Source organism: Pelophylax lessonae (genome assembly GCF_965119305.1).
Source record: "Pelophylax lessonae genome assembly, chromosome: 2".
Lineage (NCBI taxonomy): Eukaryota > Metazoa > Chordata > Amphibia > Anura > Ranidae > Pelophylax > Pelophylax lessonae.
In genome coordinates, this window is record NC_138769.1 from 329,596,832 (window position 1) to 329,616,666 (window position 19,835).

Genomic DNA, 19,835 nt, shown 5'->3' on the forward strand with positions numbered 1-19,835 from the left:
TATAATGTATTGCCAGGGTTACTATCAGGCAGTGGGTCCAGGCAGGAGCATGCTCAGAAGTATGTATTGCATGGCATGGGTTTTCTAACTTATATAAACATTAACTAAACCCCTACAGAGCATTTATATAGCACAAATCATGTGACAAGTCATGTGCAACAAATACATTAAAAATAAAACTTCCATTTAGCCTTATAATACCAAATCCTACAAAAACACTCGACATAACAACTTCACTTGAAAATACCATTTTGATTTTAAGCTTTAGATATGAGACATGTGGACACTCCAATGTCAATACTAATCGAACATAAAAAAAAATACCTTAAAACTTGCAAGAGAACAAAATCAATCCATTTAGATCAAGGGAAAGTAGAACATATTTTATTACTTTGTCTGTGGACAGCTGTTTATCTTGGTTTTTGTACTGTCTTGCTCTGGAGTCTGAACCAACACTTTTTAAAGTCTAAATTGTATTCTGTATCTTTCCAAAATGTAATGGTTCATGGGAACAATCCAAGAACCAAAATGGGCCATTATTGACATGTGGCTTCACAGAAACAATGAAATCAAATGTACTAAACTAATATATGGTAAACATTTGTAGGGCAGTGCTATTATTTTTTTAATTTTTGAGGTTTCACATGTTCTGATCTCAATACGTCAAATAGTGTCTTTCCTCTGAATGAAGCATACAGAAGTACTGTATGTATCTGAAGTTGTAAAGACCTGTCACCAATGATTGATGTCAACAGATGATTTTGTGTGCTTGTGGGACCAGCCCAAGAATTCAGCTAGGATGATGTTAGTTTCTTCAGGCTTTCAACCTCTATCTGCAAAAATAAGACATTAGTTATAATATGAAAAGGACATACTTTGTTACCTTAGTCTATAAGAATACTTGGAAGGTTGCAGGATTCGCCCAGATCTCGTTTCCAGCTACACAGGTGACTTCCACAGAGAAGACTTCCACTGTGTGATGTATATGTATTATTAAACAAGCAAACAATATGAGTGGCTAAAGTGCAACATTACTGTGATTCTCCAAAATATGTCTGATAAAGACAGAAAAGAACATTGAACCATGAGTCCTTGTCTTGGAGCATGTCCCCCCCCCCTTTTTTTTTTTTTTCTATGTGGTTGAAAAGGGCACCATTCTAAGGCTTCTTTCACACGGAGTGGACCGTATTGCGATCCGCTCCGGCACTTTCTTTTTTTTTTTCACGGACACGGACGACGCTCCGTATGTCCGCATATCATCCCATCCGTTTGCGGATGATATACGGACATAATGCATGTCTATGGGATTGCGGATGTCAGCGGATGACACCGCTGACATCCGATTTTGCATCCTTTCTGTTTTTTAAACAGAAGAAAAATAGGGTTCTGTTCCGTTCCAAAAAACGGAACAGAACTGAAAGGACGCAAATCGGATGTCAGCGGATGGTCATCCGCTGACATCCGCAATCCCATTGACATGCATTATGTCCGTATATCACCCGCAAACGGATGGGATGATATGCGGACATACGGAACGCCCGTTTAAAAGGGGCCTAATTTGGTGCATCTGGACACCTCCCAACTTTTTGAGTTGGGAATGAGGGGCATCTATTAGAAAAAGTATTTAGGCATAGGACACACCTCCTGCCAAGCCCCCTTAGAGAAGTATACGAAAAAAGATTAGTTAAACCCACAATTTTTTTTTCTACAGCTATTATTCCTTTATACTGGCTTTTGACATTTACACATGCAGCAATTCAGAAATTGAAAGGTTTAGCACTGGTAAACACTTTTTGAAAGCTAAACATTGAATTTTATTCACAACCATAGATCAGACCAAAATGAGGGACAAATGAGGGGGAAAGAGGGACAGAGGGACTTTGTTCCATATCAGGGACGGTCCCCGGGCAAGTTTGGAGCTATGCATCTGGTACTCTCAGTCATTCTTAATGACCAGGCCATTTTTGGTATTGGGCACTGCGTTAACCACTTGCCGACCGCCGCAAGTAGATATACTGCGGCGGTCAGCCCCTCACAGGCAAAGTGACGTAAATAAACGTCACTAGCCTGTGAGGCTCTGGGGAGCGAGCGCGTGCCACCGGAGGCGCGCTCCCGCCCCCGCGCGGTCACGGACCCCCCCGCGCGTGTGACCGGCGGACCCAATGTCCGCCGGTCACTCTGCGATCGCCGGGGGAGAGGGAGAAAGGCAGGCAGCTTGTGTAAACATTCTGTGTAGAAACACCGATCATATGGTTCTACTATGTAGGACTGTTGATCAGTGTTCATACAGCTCAAGCCACAGCCAATCACAGTTAGAATCATGCCCCTAGGGACATACACAGCCCCTCCCTCTCAAATAAAGTTAACCCCTTCACTGCCAGTGTAATTTTACAGTAACAGTGCATATTTATAGCACTGATTACTGTAGAAATGTCACTGGTAACCCCAAAAGTGTCAAAAATGTCAGTCAAGGGTCCGATCTGTCCGCCACAATGTCGCAGTACCGCAAAAAAAATCGCAGATCGCCGCCATTACGCGTTAAAAAAAAAAAAAACAACAAAAATGACAAAAATCTTTCCCTTTGTTAGTAAACGCGATAACTTTTGCGCAAACCAATCAAAATACGCTTTTTGCGATTTTTTTTTACCAAACATATGTAGCATAAAATAAAAAAATTTGAAAAATATTGTTATTTTTGCAAAATTGACGCTCTTTTTTTGTTTATAGCGCGTGATCAAAAAATCGCACAGGTGATCAAATACCACCAAAAGAAAGCTCTGTTTGTGGGAAAAAAAGGACGTCAAATTCGTTTAGGTACAGGGTCGCACGACCGCGCAATTGTCCGTTAAAGTCACGCAGTGCCAAATCGCAAAATACCCCCTGGTCTTTTAGCAGCCAAATCCTCCGGGGCTTAAGTGGTTAATTTAACTGACAATTGTGCGATCATGCGACGCTGTACCCAAAAAAAAATTATGTCCTTTTTTCCCCACAAATCAAGCTTTCTTTTGGTGATATTTAATTACCTGTGTGATTTTTATTTTTTGCGCTATAAACAAAAAAAGAGCAACAATTCTGAAAAAAAAAACAATATTTTTCACCTTCTGCTATATAACATTCCCAATAAAAAAATATTTAAAAATCAAATTTTTTTTTATCATTTTAGGCCAATTTGTATTCTGCTACATATTTTTGGTAAAAAAAAAAATCACAATAAGCGAATTTTGATTGCTTTGCACAACAAAAGTTATCACATCTACAAACTATGGGAAAGATTTATGTAATTTTCATTTATTTTTATTTTTTTTACTAGTAATGGCAGCGAACAGCGATTTTTAGCGGGACAGATCTGACACCTAACTGACATTTTTGACACTTTTGGGGGGACCAGTGACATTACTACAGTAATCAGTGCTAAAAATATGCACTGTTACTGTGCTAATGACACTGGCAGGGAAGGGGTTAACACCAGGGGTGATCAAAGTGTTAAATGTATGCCTAGGGGGTGTTTCCTAACTATGAGGGGGGTGGGCTTATGGAATCAACACAGGGGCCTGTGTTCCTAAATAGGAGGAACACAGGAGCCCTGTGTTGATTGCTGACAGAACAACGGTCTGCTGTGTTTACAACAGCAGACCCCCATTCTGTCTCCATGGAGAGCGATCCCGGGTGCCCAGCAGAAACTGCGACCACCGGCCCCGCAGATCAGCTTCTCCGCTGGCGAATGGGCGTGTGCATGCGCATCCCCATGAGCGCTCCCGCGAAGCGACGAACGGGTATGTTGTTTCGCAGAAACCTGCTGACCCAGATTTACGGCGGCTGGTCCGCAAGTGGTTAAAGCACATTACCATGCTTCCCTACTCAGGCCTCCTGTCAGCATAATGCTTGAGAGAACATGAAATATAATTCTGTTCTGTGTAATGTGACATATTATGTAGCTATATATAAGCTACAATTAAGGTGGTAATAAACCCAAAATCAAACATTATATTGCAGCTTACCAATTCTTATATGTCATGGCTTCATTCATTTTCTCTTTTAGGCTTTATTTCCCTTATTTTCACCTGGTGATCTGGCCAGTAAGTCTGCTGTTTTGCAAAAGAACAAGCTCTCTTGAAGATGTAGCAGTTACAGGGATGAGACAAACCATTTACCACTGACAGAGCTTACAATGATCAGCTTTATTTATTTATTATTCTTTATGTAAAACCTTTATCCCAAAGGGAAAATAAACTGTTACTGTAACTTTGCATAAAGTGTGAGCTGGAGTTTAATTTATTAATTTATTAGTTCTTATTAGTCCACCTAACACCCCCCTCCCCCCAGAATGACAATGATGCTGTCCTTTGGTGCCCCCTGTTCTCCTTCATCTACAGTAGGGGCACTCTAATACAGGACAGGTGTGACTCACCAGACACCGGGTGAAAACAGAGGGAAAATAACTTAAAAAAAAAAAAGGAATTCAGCCACCTCATCTAATGATTGTTAAGCTGCAACATATTACATTTTTGATTTTGGGTTTAACCGCTTGCCGACCGCCGCATGACTATTTACTGCGGCGGTCAGCCCCTCACAGGCAAAGCGACGTAGTACTACGTCGCTAGCCTGTGAGGGTCTCAGGAGCGAGCACGCGCCGCCGGAGGCGCACTCCTGCTCCCGCGTGGTCACGGACCCCCCCGCGTGTGTGACCGGCGGACCCGATCGTCCGCCGGTCACTCGCGATCGTCGGTGGAGAGGGAGAAAGGCAGGCGGCTAATGTAAACAAGCAGCCTGTCATTCTCCCCTGTGTAGGAATAGTGATCATACGGTTCTACTATGTAGGACCGTTGATCACTGTTCCTACACCTCAAGCCACAGCCAATCACGCCCCTATGGATAAACATAACCCCTCCCTCTAAAAAAAGTTAACCCCTTCACTGCCAGTGTCATTTTACAGTAACAGTGCATATTTATAGCACTGATTACTGTAGTAATGTCACTGGTAACCCCAAAAGTGTCAAAAATGTCAGTCATGGGTCCGATCTGTCCGCCGCAATGTCGCAGTACCGCAAAAAAAATCGTAGATCGCCGCCATTACGCGTTAAAAAAAAAGAGCAAAAATGACAAAAATCTTTCCCTTTGTTAGTAAACGCGATAACTTTTGCGCAAACCAATCAAAATACACTTTTTGCGATTTTTTTTACCAAACATATGTAGCATAAAACAAATTGGCCCGAAAATGTTAAAAAATTTCGATTTTTACATTTTTTTGGGGGGGGGGGGGAATTTCATATAAAAAAATGTAAAAAATATTGTTATTTTTGCAAAATTGACGCTCTTTTTTTGTTTATAGCGCATGATCAAAAAATCGCACAGGTGATCAAATACCACCAAAAGAAAGTTCTGTTTGTGGGAAAAAAAGGATGTCAAATTAGTTTAGGTACAGCGTTGCACGACCGCGCAATTGTCCGTTAAAATCACGCAGTGCCGAATCGCAAAATAGGCCCTGGTCAGGAAGGGGGTAAAATCTTCCGGGGCTTAAGTGGTTAATACAAATTAAAAATTGTGAGTCAAGAGTTTCACCTCATAATCTGACAAGTGATATGTTGACAGGTGAATGGATTAGCCGGGGGGGGGGGGGGTAAAGTGATGTTTTAAAATGCCAAAATTTGCCATTGGTGACTAATGGCATATTAGAGTACTCTTACCTATGGTGATGTTTGTAGGTGTCTTCTTTAAAACTGAACTTCAGGCACCTTCCATTTAAATATACTCCTCAATTACTACAAAGATTATGAATATACTTTGTGTGCAACAAATGCCTTTAAAAATCTAGTTACTAAAAGTGATTGTAAAAGGTTTGCTTTTTTAAAAATAAAAATAACAAACATGTCTATACCTACCTGCTCTGTGCAAGGATTTTGCACAGAGCAGCCCTGATTATCTTTTTCTTGGGTGCCTTGTTGGTGCTCATGGCTCCTCCTCTTCTTCATCGGTTGCCCCATCACAGAAAGCCGCTTTCCCTGGGGGCACCCATGCAGGCACGCTCCCAAGTTCATTGACAAAGACAGCAGGACTCGGCTCCGCCCCCCCAGCTCCCGTGTCACTAGGTTTGATTGACAGCAGTGGGAGCCAATGGCTTCTGCTGCTATTGATCTGTCGAATGAGGACAGAGACAGCGGCTGGAGACATCGGGCACTTGCACATCACTGGATCAGGTCAGGCTCAGGAAAGAAAAAAGAGGGCACAGAAGGTTTTTCACCCTAATGTGTAGAATGAGAACTTTGAGACTTTACAATCACTTTAGTTTGCAAAAGTAGCAGTGGCATCATCTCTGATGCGCATAGCCTGGTAGGCCCATCCACTATGGGCTGCCTGCAGAACATTACAGGATGGGGGTATATATCTGAACCATTTATCTTAGACTTCAGATTTAGGGGTCAACTCAAGACAGATATAACAAAAATAATTAATGTAATAATTAATGCACTGTATAAAAAAGTAACTTGTGTAGGGAGTTTGCCTTGGTGTCAGCCTCCTATAATCACCTGTATAGTAGAACTAAGACTTGGAGAGGGATTTTTAGTACTCTGAGGCAGTCGGGTGGGCGGCATGCATACCTCAACTAGAAGCTTGCCAACGGTAGAACAGTGTAAGAAGTGGGCCCACAGCCTAGGGACAGGGAGGGGAACTAGCTGTATTGCTAATACTGGTTTTAGACATGAAATATGAACAAAGCATATCCCTCTATAATGTGTACTTGTCCCAATCCAGAGCACTAAGTGTGTAATTTCTGTCTGCATATTCGTTCCTCTGCTATCAGTATGAATAACTTCTGAAAAGTTTTCCTGACACTAAGAGAAAAATGGTGACAGGGGAGGGATATCAAGCTGATTGACAGCCTCAGCTCCATTCTTGTGAGCTGTGTGAAAGGGTGTGTGGGGAAGGGGGGTGTCCCTTCCCTCCAATCAGCTCTCAGGGCTCTCCTCACTCAGCTCTGCAGAGTGAGATTTCAGCTTTCAGCTTTGTTATAAAAATAACAAACATGTCTATACCTACCTGCTCTGTGCAAGGATTTTGCACAGAGCAGCCCTGATTATCTTTTTCTTGGGTGCCTTGTTGGTGCTCCTGGCTCCTCCTCTTCATCGGGTGCCCCCCACAGAAAGCCGCTTTCCCTGGGGGCACCCATGCAGGCACGCTCCCAAGTTCATTGACAAAGACAGCAGGACTCGGCTCCGCCCCCCCAGCTCCCGTGTCACTAGGTTTGATTGACAGCAGTGGGAGCCAATGGCTTCTGCTGCTATTGATCTGTCGAATGAGGACAGAGACAGCGGCTGGAGACATCGGGCACTTGCACATCACTGGATCAGGTCAGGCTCAGGAAAGAAAAAAGAGGGCACAGAAGGTTTTTCACCCTAATGTGTAGAATGAGAACTTTGAGACTTTACAATCACTTTAGTTTGCAAAAGTAGCAGTGGCATCATTTTTGATGCGCATAGCCTGGTAGGCCCATCCACTATGGGCTGCCTGCAGAACATTACAGGATGGGGGTATATATCTGAACCATTTATCTTAGACTTCAGATTTAGGGGTCAACTCAAGACAGATATAACAAAAATAATTAATGTAATAATTAATGCACTGTATAAAAAAAGTAACTTGTGTAGGGAGTTTGCCTTGGTGTCAGCCTCCTATAATCACCTGTATAGTAGAACTAAGACTTGGAGAGGGATTTTTAGTACTCTGAGGCAGTCGGGTGGGCGGCATGCATACCTCAACTAGAAGCTTGCCAACGGTAGAACAGTATAAGAAGTGGGCCCACAGCCTAGGGACAGGGAGGGGAACTAGCTGTATTGCTAATACTGGTTTTAGACATGAAATATGAACAAAGCATATCCCTCTATAATGTGTACTTGTCCCAATCCAGAGCACTAAGTGTGTAATCTCTGTCTGCATATTCGTTCCTCTGCTATCAGTATGAATAACTTCTGACAAGTTTTCCTGACACTAAGAGAAAAATGGTGACAGGGGAGGGATATCAAGCTGATTGACAGCCTCAGCTCCATTCTTGTGAGCTGTGTGAAAGGGTGTGTGGGGAAGGGGGGTGTCCCTTCCCTCCAATCAGCTCTGCAGAGTGAAATTTCAGCTCTTTGCCCCTTTTTTTCTGAACTGAAAAGACAAATTTTTAAATTCAGCACTTTGAACAGATGTAGAGAAGAGAAGACTGCACATAAACAGGTACAACCTATGTAGGATGATTTGTTTAATCTCTGTGTATCATCTGAGACCAGTCACTTTACTGGGTATATGTAAGTGTTTACAACCACTTACCACAGTAAAGAAATGTGAAGTCACCAGCCTGGCTGTGCTGTATGACAGTGCTGTGTAAATCTCGGGAATGGATGCAGAGAAATACAGCTGGATGCAGGCAAAACAGCTCTCATATGTGTATTTCACATGGGTATTTAGGTGCTCATCTGGAGTTCAACTTTAAGCACCTGAGGCCACAGATTCATGTAAAATATTATTTGTGTTTTGTAGTGTTCCACTGAAATTAAGGCTTTGTTTGCTGCTTCAGTGTCAAAATTTCCATTCTTTGAAAGCTGAAAGAGTTGGTGTCATGGTGACCTCCTTGCAATGATAAAGTACAATGAGTTGCCCAGAAAATGACAACTAGCGGTAATATGACCCATGTCATATACAGAATATCTTGTTCTGCCAAGTAGGGAGGGTTATATAAAGTCTTTAACTTTGATAAAGAAGCATGGATAGTTCTGAGGGACTATACTGCATTTTTTATATGTATTTATGGAAATGTAGAAAAATCTACAGTATCTCACAAAAGTGAGTACACCCCTCACATTTTTGTAAATATTTTATTATATCTTTTCATGTGACAACACTGAAGAAATGACACTTTGCTACAATGTAAAGTAGTGAGTGTAAAGCTTGTATAACAGTGTAAATTTTCTGTTCCCTCAAAATAACTCAACACACAGCCGTTAATGTCTAAACTGCTGGCACCAAACGTGAGTACACCCCTAAGTGAAAAGGTACAAATTGGGCTCCAAAGTGTCAATATTTTGTGTGGCCACCATTATTTTCCAGCACTGCCTTAACCCTCTTGGGCATGGAGTTCACCAAAGCTTCAGAGGTTGCCACTGGAGTCCTCTTCCACTCCTCCATGACTAAAACACAGAGCTGGTGGATGTTAGAGACTTTGTGCTCCTCCACCTTCCATTTGAGGATGCCCCATAGATGCTCAATAGGGTTTAGGTCTGGAGACCTGCTTGGCCAGTCCCTCACCTTTACTCTCAGCTTCTTTGGCAAGGCATTGGTCGTCTTGGAGGTGTGTTTTGGGTCGTTATCATGTTGGAATACTGCCCTGTGGCCCAGCCTCCGTAGAGAAGGGATCATGCTCTGCTTCAGTATGTCACAGTACATGTTGGCATTCATTGTTCCCTCAATGAACTGTAGCTCCCCAGTGTCGGCAGCACTCATGCAGCCCCAGACCATGACACTCCCACCACCATGCTTGACTGTAGGCAAGACACACTTGTCTTTGTACTCACCTGGTTGCCGCCACACACGCTTGACACCATCTGAACTAAATACATTTATCTTGGTCTCATTAAACCACAGGACATGGTTTCAGTAATGCAGTCTGCTTGTCTTCAGCAAACTGTTTGCTGGCTTTCTTGTGCATCATCTTTAGAAGAGGCTTCCTTCTGGGACAATAGCCATGCAGACCAATTTAATGCAGTGTTAGTTATTTTGAGGGGACAGCAAATTTACACTATTATACAAGCTGTACACTCACTACTTTACATTGTAGCAAAGTGTCATTTCTTCAGTGTTGTCACATGAAAAGATATAATAAAATATTTACAAAAATGTGATGGGGTGTACTCACTTTTGTGAGATACTGTATATGCAGTAGATAATCCTGCAAAACATGTTTGTTTGGGCACAAGGGAGATGGGGTAAAGTCTGGCCAAATCTGACACATATAATGCAGGATATCACTGAAAACTCCAAAGTTACACCACTGTTTAGCCCTGGGTGTCACAGAAAATGTGTCCAAAGGGTCCTTGCCTTGAGGAAGCATTGCATCTTGGGGCCTGGTCTGTTTTTATTTCATGACCTAAGCTGCACTTTTGGTTGGATCGCCGTGCAGAACGTGTAAGATTGAAGTAATCCTGATGCATTTTGCGCCGTGCACCTGTATGACTTCCCAGTGTGTCAGCACGGGCTATATTAGCCTTTGCTGTAGCAAATAGTCAAAAAATCTCCCACATTTATTCTTTTTATGCAGCCTAACTGCATTGCAGTAATAATTTACAAAGCTGCAACTGAGCTTTAAGCTACATTAAAAAAAAAAAAAAAAAAAAAAAAAAGATAAGTGCAAATCATTGTTAACAAATGTACAAATTCTGTATAAAATACAGGGAAAAGGTGAATACTTTTGCTTTGTTTGACCCTCAACATCTTAGTTCTTTTATATCCCTTTATACCTTGGTGTGGTTTTGCTCAGTCCAAACCCTAAAAATGAACTAACTACTCTAACAGGGTGATTTGGAAGCAGTTCTTGGAAAGCATTCACCATCATCAAACACATGCAAAGGCTCATTCTTCTCAAAATTCATTCTTGGGTTTGACTCCACAAGCCAGTTGCCTATTCTTCTTTGGCATCACCCACATGAGTTTCCAAACTGCCCCGACCATTTCTGGGGAAGCCATTAATGCCACAATAGCCTATAAGGTTCTCAGTATAATATAAGATGCTAGCAGCGACACAATGGGGTTTATTTACTAAAGGAAAATAGACTGGGTAGTTGCTTCAGAGCTTAGTAAAGGAGGTAAAGCTTCACTTTGCAAAGAGTACACAATCACATGCAAGGATAATAATAAAAAATAAAAAGCAGCATTTTTGTTTGCACATGATTGGATGATGGAAGTCAGCTGAGCTTCTATTCATTTACTAAATTCTAGAGCAACTCCACTTTGCAAAGTGCACAGTCTATTTTCCTTTAGTAAATATACCCCACTGTGTGGCTGTAAATCCACTCCATATGAGTTTCCAAACTGCCCAGACCATTTCTGGGGAAGCCATTAATGTCACAATAGCCTATAAGTTTCCCAGTATAATGAATGATGCTAGTAGCCACACAGTGGGGTTGATTTACTATAGGAAAATAGACTGGGTACTTTGCAAAGTGCAGTTGTTCAAGAGCTTAGTAAATGAAGCAAAGCTTCACTTTGCAAAGAGTACACAATCACATGCAAGGAAAATGAAAAATAAAAAACAGCATTTTTGTTTGCACATGATTGGATGATGGAAGTCAGCTGAGCTTCTATTCATTTACTAAATTCTAGAGTAACTGCACATTGTAAACTGCACAGTCTATTTCCCTTTAATAAATCAACCCCACTGTGTGGCTGTAAATCAAACCCACAGGAGTTTCCAAACTGCCCAGACCATTTCTGGGGAAGCAAACAATGAACAAAATACCGCTCAAACTGGAAGATCCTCCAAAAAAACCTTATGTAAGCACAGAAAGAGGGTGCTGGCTCTGCATGCACAACGTGTAGAAATGAAAACAATTAAGCACTGATACAAGTGTGAAACGCGTCGGCTCTTTTGTTCCTGCACCACGGTATGCTGTATGAATTTTACCTTTCTCAATAAATGGGATTGCACTGGAGTGCCACCATCCAGAAATCTCTTTTATTTCTGGGGAAGCCATTAATGTCACAATAACCCATAAGGTTCTCCATATAATGAATGATGCTAGCAGCCACACAGTGGGGTTGATTTACTAAAGGAAAATAGACTGCGCACTTTGCAAAGTGCAGTTGCTCCAGAATTTAGTAAATAATAGAAGCTCCACTGATTTCCATCCTCCAATCATGTGCAAACAAAAATTCTGTTTTTTTTTTTTTATTATCCTTGCATGTGATTGGGTACTTATTGCAAAGTGAAGCTTTACCTCATTTACTAAACTCTGGAGCAACTGCACATGTAGAGTGCACAGTCTATTAGCCTTTAGTAAATCAACCCCAGTGAGTGTTCATTTTTGGTGGACATTTAATTCTGGGAATACCAGTTGAGTCCTTTTCAGATTATGTAATCTAATCTTTATAACACAATAACATAAATACACCTGATGGTCAGTTTACCACATTTTGGAAAGTGTCACAAAATTTGAGCATTAGCTGGTAACCTCTATAAACAGCCTCCGCCATGCAGAGCAGCTTCCTAAAAATAGGAAAATGCTGTATCTTGGCCTAGGCCAACAAGGCCCAGGCCTAGGGCAGCACTTTGCAGGGGGGGCGACAAAAAAGCCACCCCCGCATGAAAAATACAACCTCCTCCTGGCTTTTAGTGTAGCGCTATTCTTACGGGCCGGACTGGGCCGGGTGGCAGGGCCTATGAGGCAAATCGGTCTGGCGCACCCAAAAACGCCCAATAGACTTGCGTAGGTATGGAAAACCTACTTGAAGCAAGCAAAAGCCTCTCAACACAGCTTAGGGTCCATTCGCACCAGCCGCTACACTGCTGAAGTCTAAAGAGGAAGGGGTGGGGTTTGCAGATGGCAGGGGGGTCTTAAACAGGAAGGGTAGTGGCCTTGGCAGGAAGGGGCGGGTCATATTTAAATTAGAGAGTGCACGAGTTTAGTCAGGCCTAGGGCAGCACAAATCCTAAATACACCAATGTGAGTACTTTAAAATTAAAAATGCAGTAGCCGACCACTGTAAGGAAGCAACAGTAACCATTGTGCTGTCCGTGACATAGCAAAATACAGCATCTACCTGCAGTGCTAGTCGCTTCACTTTCTCTTCACTTATTTCTGATCTAATCTCTTGCATATCTGTCCTGTAAAAAAAAGCAGGAGCAGTCACAATACTGGTTAATTTATGTATCAAGGTATAAAAAATGTAATAGCTGAAGGTCAATATTGTTGTGTTTTTTTAATTGTAAAAGTTGATGTCCAAGAAAGAATAAATTCCTGGAACAAAAAAACAATGGTCACCCATTCACATTCAACACAGTAATTAATTTGCACACTTTCACTCGCACAACAACCAATACACATTCAGTAAAGGCCCGTACACACGTACCGATCGTCGGCCGAAAAGCTTCGGCCGACGACCGATCTGCCGAATGTAGGCTTGTTAGTATGATGCCTCCGACAGCCGACAGCGCACATTCGGCCGAAAAGAATCTGTCATGCAAGCATTAAAATTTTTGTATGCCGACACCAGAGCGGCCGATTGTTCGCCAGTCAGTACAGAATTCAGGCCGACAGACCGCAGATTTGCAAGACTGGGCATGCTCAGAAAAGGAAAAACACAGGGAAAGTTAACCATTACATGACATCACTTCTGCAGTCGGCTGTAGTCGGCGGACAAAATTCTTGTGCAGTCTTTTGCAGTTTTCAACAGACACCGACAGCCCTGGACAAAAGACGGCCGATCGTTCGGCCGACGATCGGTACGTGTGTACGGGGCTTTAGACATAACAATGTTGTAGTGATAGTTTAGTATAAGCAGTAAATCAAGTAACTTCAGAATGCACAAGGGGCTATAGCAGCAAAAAACTGAAAAATGTCTACAAAAATTGTCAGAATGTTATTAAAGGATTCATTCACTTTTACTTACGTTTCCCAAAACCTCATTATGCATTAGTCTTCATGAATAGAGGATGTAAATAATGCAGCTTTTTTTTCCAACCTCTGTTAGCCTATGTTGCCATGCACACTTAGGCATTTGCAGGTGTAATAGAAGAGCAGCGTTTAGAGGCTGAAAAAAAAAATGTGCCACCAGCACTTTCAGGAGAGGAGGGTTTGGGCAGAAAAAATGCTGACCGTGCCTAAATGCACCTAAATGCATGTAAATGATCCTAGAGACTAGGAGTATTTAGTGCTTCAGCGCTCATTCATTCCAATGGCCAGAATAAATTATTATGGCCAATTAAAAAGTATGAACGGCCAAACGCTTGGTGTGCCTAAACACATCTAAGTGTGCCTAAACACGTTTGCAAAACGCGACTTTACACATGTTTTTTAGGCTGCTTCCTGAGTACATTAGACCTTACAGTTTCCTTAAAGGAGAAGTAGGGCCAAAGTTTGAGTGATTAGCAGTCGTATGATCGCTCGATTCCTGTACTTAAAGGGGATGTGGGGAGAGCGAGGGACAGATGCAGCATATTTTTTATTTTTTTTGCATTCCCATACTTCTTTTTAATACAAATAAAATGCCGTGCTCCATTTTGTAAATAAATGCTTTCTTTTTTAGATGCTCATAATATTGCTCTCCCCTCTCCATCCTGCAGATAGCAGGATGTACAGAGTGTTGGATGTGTGACCCCAGAAACTCACAAGCAAGTACACCCAGCTGCCTTCCCTACCCATGCATGTGCAGTCTACCACAAGAGTGAAAGAGAGTGGACTGAGCATCTGTGGGTAAGGTACAAAGCCAGGAGTGCTTGTTTCCAAGTTTCTGGGGTCTCTTTAGAATTCAGTACCTGTGCAAAGCTGGAGGACACTGGACATTATGGTACCAGACAAAGGAATCATGGTGAAAAAGATATGTATAGTAAAATGTTTTAAATAATAAAGGGTTTGGGGGCGCTCTGGGAAAACCTCACCTTGGAGCTAGGCTTTATAGGTTAACTTTGTGCATTAGGTTTCAATTAAAGAGTTAGAATTATGGGTAAGTGTGAATTTAACCTCCCTGGCGGTATGATTCTGTCAGGAATTACATACCAAAAGCGGTACAATTCTTTTCATGGAAATTTGGCGTTATGTATTATAGGCCTACAATTCTTAGTAATTACTGACTTAAACCTGACCAAAACAAGTCTCTAGTAGACATCCCAGATGTGATAAATTTGAAACACAAACGCATGAATTATAATCGAATCAATAAAATAATTTTATTATATAATATATATAATAAAATTATATTATTGATTAGATTATAATTCATGCATTATATATTATATATATATATATATGTGTGTATATATATATATATATATATTGTAACAGGAAGTCAGCTAAATCTGGGAATGTAGTCACAGGAAGGAGATACATTTCCAGCTGACTTAGAAAGTCCATTAATTAATTTAGGGTGTTGGCTACAGAGCTAGCCAGCAGGAAGTTGAAAGGCCTTCAGCTGTTCAGAATGAGGAGATCAAGGCCTCTATAATTTGTCCAGAGAAAATCTATTGAGTGCTGCCTCCTGTCGCCGTGTAGGCTGGGAGAGGAGGACAGACATACGTGTACCTCCCGAAGCTGGTGGGCATGGGAGAAGGACTGCTGCCGCCTGTCGCCGTGTAGGCTGGGAGAGGGGGACAGTCGGATGTGTGCCTCCCGACAAGCTGGTGAGCATGGGAGAAGACCCCCTACAGCGATGTGAAGCTAAGGAGGGTAACCACGAGTGAAGACGTCTCAAAGGTGAGAAGACAAAGTGTTCCATGTGAAGAGTGTGAAGAGTAAAGGGACCTGTTAAATGAACTGTGTTCAATGTGAAGAATCTGAAGAGTAAAGGATCCTGTTATAAATGAACATGTGTTGATGTGAAAGAAACAAAGGGACATGTTCAATGGACAATGTTTGTGCTGTGTGAAAAGCAAACAAATGGACATTTGAGTGTCTGCTGTAGGATCAGCAGTGTCGGCCCAACAGTAGGTTGGAAAGACTTCTTAGGTAGGTTCCAGCGTGAGAAGGTAGCCGCCCACAGAGGCAAGGATTTATTTTGTCTTTTATTTTATTTTGGCTGTTTTGACGCTTGCAATTGTGTGAAGTAAATTGCATGAATAAATCAGTCTTGTTTTCAACCTCTGCTCGGCTATCTCTCTGTGAAAACGCACCCCCAAAGGGGTCATCCACACCCGCCACCGAGCTAATCCCTTACATATGGTGGAGGTATGCAGTGGGCAGAAGCAGCAAGATCCCTGCAATGGAGTGCATATGTTTGATGAACTTTGTCTGGTGCATGAGATTGCACAATCTATGTGTGCAGGAGAGAAGATCCTGACAGAAAAAAAAAAAAAGTGTTTTAAAGAGACAGCGGTCTCAAAATTATTTGATGAACTTTGTTGTGTCTGGTGCAAGTGACTGCACAAACTGTGTGTGCAGGAAAAGAGATCTTGCAAGAGAGAGAAAAACTACATGTGTTAAAGAGACAGTGGTCTGAAAATTTTTTGTTGGACTGTGAAAAATTTGTGGAGTTATTGAAGATGGGGCGATCCAAACGCCTGAAAAATGCAAAGATAGATGAAATGAGAGACCGGATTCTATGGATGGAGGGGATGTTGCCGTCTGAACCAGCCCCATCCATGCCTGAACGGAATCGGCTAAAGAGAAAAGTTGTTGTTCCTAGCAACACTGGGGCAAATGAAACTGCTTTGGAGACGCAGGGTTCTCAGATGAAAAGTAAACCCAAAATGGGGGAGATGCTGAAACAACGGAGCTTTGCAGCTCAACAAAAGGATCACCAAGAGAGCATGGCAGGCTGGAAACAGAGACGCCAGCAGCCAATGGAGGCCATCGGTTTGGAGGAAACCGAGTATGTGTGCAGGGCTGAGTTGGATGCCTTGCAACGGAAAATGGAAGAAAAGGAACAAGCCTTGGAATTGCTTAAAATGGAGCATAGAAACTTGCAGGAAATGAATGAACTACTCAAGTCTCATGTGTTACAGTGGGAAGAATCCACTGCTCTTCTTTTGGTCGAGTTGCAAAAACGCAGAGAGACTATAATGGAGAAAGATACCATCCTCATGGAAAAGGAAAGTGAAATTCAGACTTTGCAGAAGCAAAGTATGTGTGAAATGTTGGAGTTGCGTAATCAGCTGGAAAAAAGTCTTCAGTGTTTGGAAGTTACAAAAATAGACCTGCAGGAGTCGCAGGAACAGAATGTTGCTCTGAAAGCGACATTGTCTCTCAGCGACAAAGAGAAAAGTGAAAGAGAGGCTAAATTACTGAGTACTGTGTATGAGCTCACTACTTTGAGCAATGTGGTAGATGAATTACGTGCAGACTGTGAAAGTTGGAAAGGTGAAGCCCAACGTTTCCAGCAGCAGTTAAAGGAGAAAGAAGCCTGTGTGGCAGAATTACATTCTTATTCCCAGATGCTAGCCAATGAGGTGAAGGCTCTTATGCAGGGAAAGGGAGATTGTGAACATAAGAGGGAAAAAGTAGAGGCACAGCTTCTGGAATCGCAAGTCAAGGTGTCAGAAGGTGACCGATTGTGTGCTAAGCTGTCAGAGAAGGCAAACCGACTGCAGGTTGAGTTGGACAATGTTACAAATCAGCTTTCTCAAGCAGACAGCAAATCTAGAGAAATTGCGGAAGATTTTTCTATCTTGGAATCGCAGCTGCAAGACACGCAGGAACTCTTACAGGAAGAGAGGTGTCAAAGGCTGAGTTTTAGCACAAAGCTCAAACAAATGGAAGATGAGAAAAATGGCTTCCTGGAACAATTAAAAGAGGAGGCGGAAGCAAAGAAAAACCTATCAGAGCAAGTCGCAACATTGCAAGCTCAGATAGCGGATATGAAAAAACGCATGGAAGAAAGCGTTGGTTCATTACAGTGTGTTGAAGATGTGAAAAAGAAGTTTGATCAGATGCTTGGTGAAGAGAAGACTGTGTCTGCAAAATATGCAGAAGAACGCGACCGTGCAAAAACGGAGGCGCGTGATAACGAGAGCAAAGCCCTGTTCTTGGCTCGCTCTTTGGAGGAAGTTCTAGAGTGTAAGGCTGAACTAGAAAGTGTTAACAAACAGCTGCGTACAGAAATGGAAGAATTGGTCAGCTCCAAGGATGATGTTGTGAAAAGCGTTCAGGAGCTAGAAAAGTTTAAACGAGCCTTAGAACAGCAAGTAGAAGAGATGAAGATTCCGTTGCAGGAACTGGAAGAGGAATTCCAGGCAACAGAGGATCTGTCCCAAAGAGGGGATAGTGTGCCTGATGCAGTTTTTAAAAGGATCAGTGTTTTGGGGTCTGTCCTGAGTGAGCCTCAGAAATGTGATGACACGTGGCTTGAATCACCCCTTTGGAATAAACCGTTCCTTCAAAAACTTCAAGCATTGGAAAATGTATCAGTAGAACTTCAGCAAATAAAGGAGTTGTGTAAGAAATGTGATGATTTCTCAGTTCAGGCTGAAAACCTAGTGGAGAAAACTAAAGCGGAGAAAACTAAAGCAAGTGATATAAATCTGGGAGGAAAAAGCAAACGCCACCTAGTGGAGAAAACTAAGGCTGTTGGTGAAAACGTGAAGCAAATGAATTTCAAGTGCCTTTCAGAGAATATTTCTAAAATGAAACTGGTAAAAGACGGGTGGCAGAAGTTTGATCGTGATCTTGAGATGCATTCCATGTGGAATTCAGATAGAGAAAAAGAACTAGGTGACCTTGAGTGGTCAAATAGTTCAGCAGAAAGTGCATTGAAGAAACCTGTAAAAGAATGTGTTGCAGTTCCATGCTTCTTCACTGATGCAGAGAGGAGGTCTATAATGGATACCACCCAGATCGCTGGGTTCAACTGTGTTGTTGCCTTTGACCCCTATGTTGGTGGAAGGAAAGTTGATGATGTTCTGGTTGGCTTCTTCTGTGAAGAGTTTGGCAAGAAATATAAACTGAATATCAAATCAAATAGTAGGCCTTTACTGCGACTCGCTCAGGAGGGCGAAAAGTTTAAGAAGTTGATGAGTGCAAATGCTTCAGATCTGCCTATGAATATGAAATGTTTGAATGATATTGATATCTCTGGGAAAAGGAACAGGGGTCACTTTGAAGAAATGTGTGACAGCCTGTTGTCTCAATTGGAAAATCCTCTGCACAGCATCTTAGAGCAAGCAAAGCTCAAGAAGGAAGATCATTCCCTTTTACAACAAAAAGTCAATGATTGTGTACAGATGTATGGAGAGGCAACTCAAGTCACAGAGGGATGTCAAGAGTCCCTACTTGGAACAAAGCTTAGTGAAGCAAAGGTTCTCAAAGTTTTGTGGAAAACATTTATGGATTGCAGAGAGAGGCGTCTTAAGAATGTTGAAGACATTAAGACTAGCCCAATTGAGTTGCCTATGGATCACGGTCCTCCATGGTGGATTGGACAGACGGTTATGAGGGACAAGCTGTCTGACATTTATGAGAAAGCTGTCAATGAAGATGACAGAAACGAGAAGGAGCAAAATGATGCCAAAAATGCAGTTGAAGAATGTGTATATGAGATGAGAGACAAACTGTGTGGCATTTATGAGAAATCCGTCAATGAAGATGACAAAACAGTTTCATCCGGAAGCTTGAGGATAATAGGAGGCTTATCAGTGAGTCAGCAGTGCTTGACACATGCGTGCCTGGAAATCTGTGTCCCAACCCTAGGGTTGAAACAAGAGGGGGGGGTATGTAACAGGAAGTCAGCTAAATCTGGGAATGTAGTCACAGGAAGGAGATACATTTCCAGCTGACTTAGAAAGTCCATTAATTAATTTAGGGTGTTGGCTACAGAGCTAGCCAGCAGGAAGTTGAAAGGCCTTCAGCTGTTCAGAATGAGGAGATCAAGGCCTCTATAATTTGTCCAGAGAAAATCTATTGAGTGCTGCCTCCTGTCGCCGTGTAGGCTGGGAGAGGAGGACAGACATACGTGTACCTCCCGAAGCTGGTGGGCATGGGAGAAGGACTGCTGCCGCCTGTCGCCGTGTAGGCTGGGAGAGGGGGACAGTCGGATGTGTGCCTCCCGACAAGCTGGTGAGCATGGGAGAAGACCCCCTACAGCGATGTGAAGCTAAGGAGGGTAACCACGAGTGAAGACGTCTCAAAGGTGAGAAGACAAAGTGTTCCATGTGAAGAGTG

At 42.3% G+C, this 19,835-nt stretch overlaps 1 protein-coding gene across 1 annotated transcript in view; it reads right to left on the bottom strand.

The window, feature by feature from the left end:
- Positions 1-298: 298 nt before the first annotated feature.
- SH3D21 (SH3 domain containing 21) overlaps positions 299-19,835 on the bottom strand; it is a 217,924-nt gene continuing 198,387 nt past the window's right edge. Inside the window, exons 17-18 of the mRNA XM_082246910.1 lie at positions 12,790-12,853; positions 299-833 (exon numbers count right to left, since the gene is read on the bottom strand). Coding sequence (XP_082103036.1) covers positions 795-833; positions 12,790-12,853 — 103 coding nt within the window. The 3' untranslated portion in view covers positions 299-794. The remainder of the gene's footprint in view (positions 834-12,789; positions 12,854-19,835) is intronic.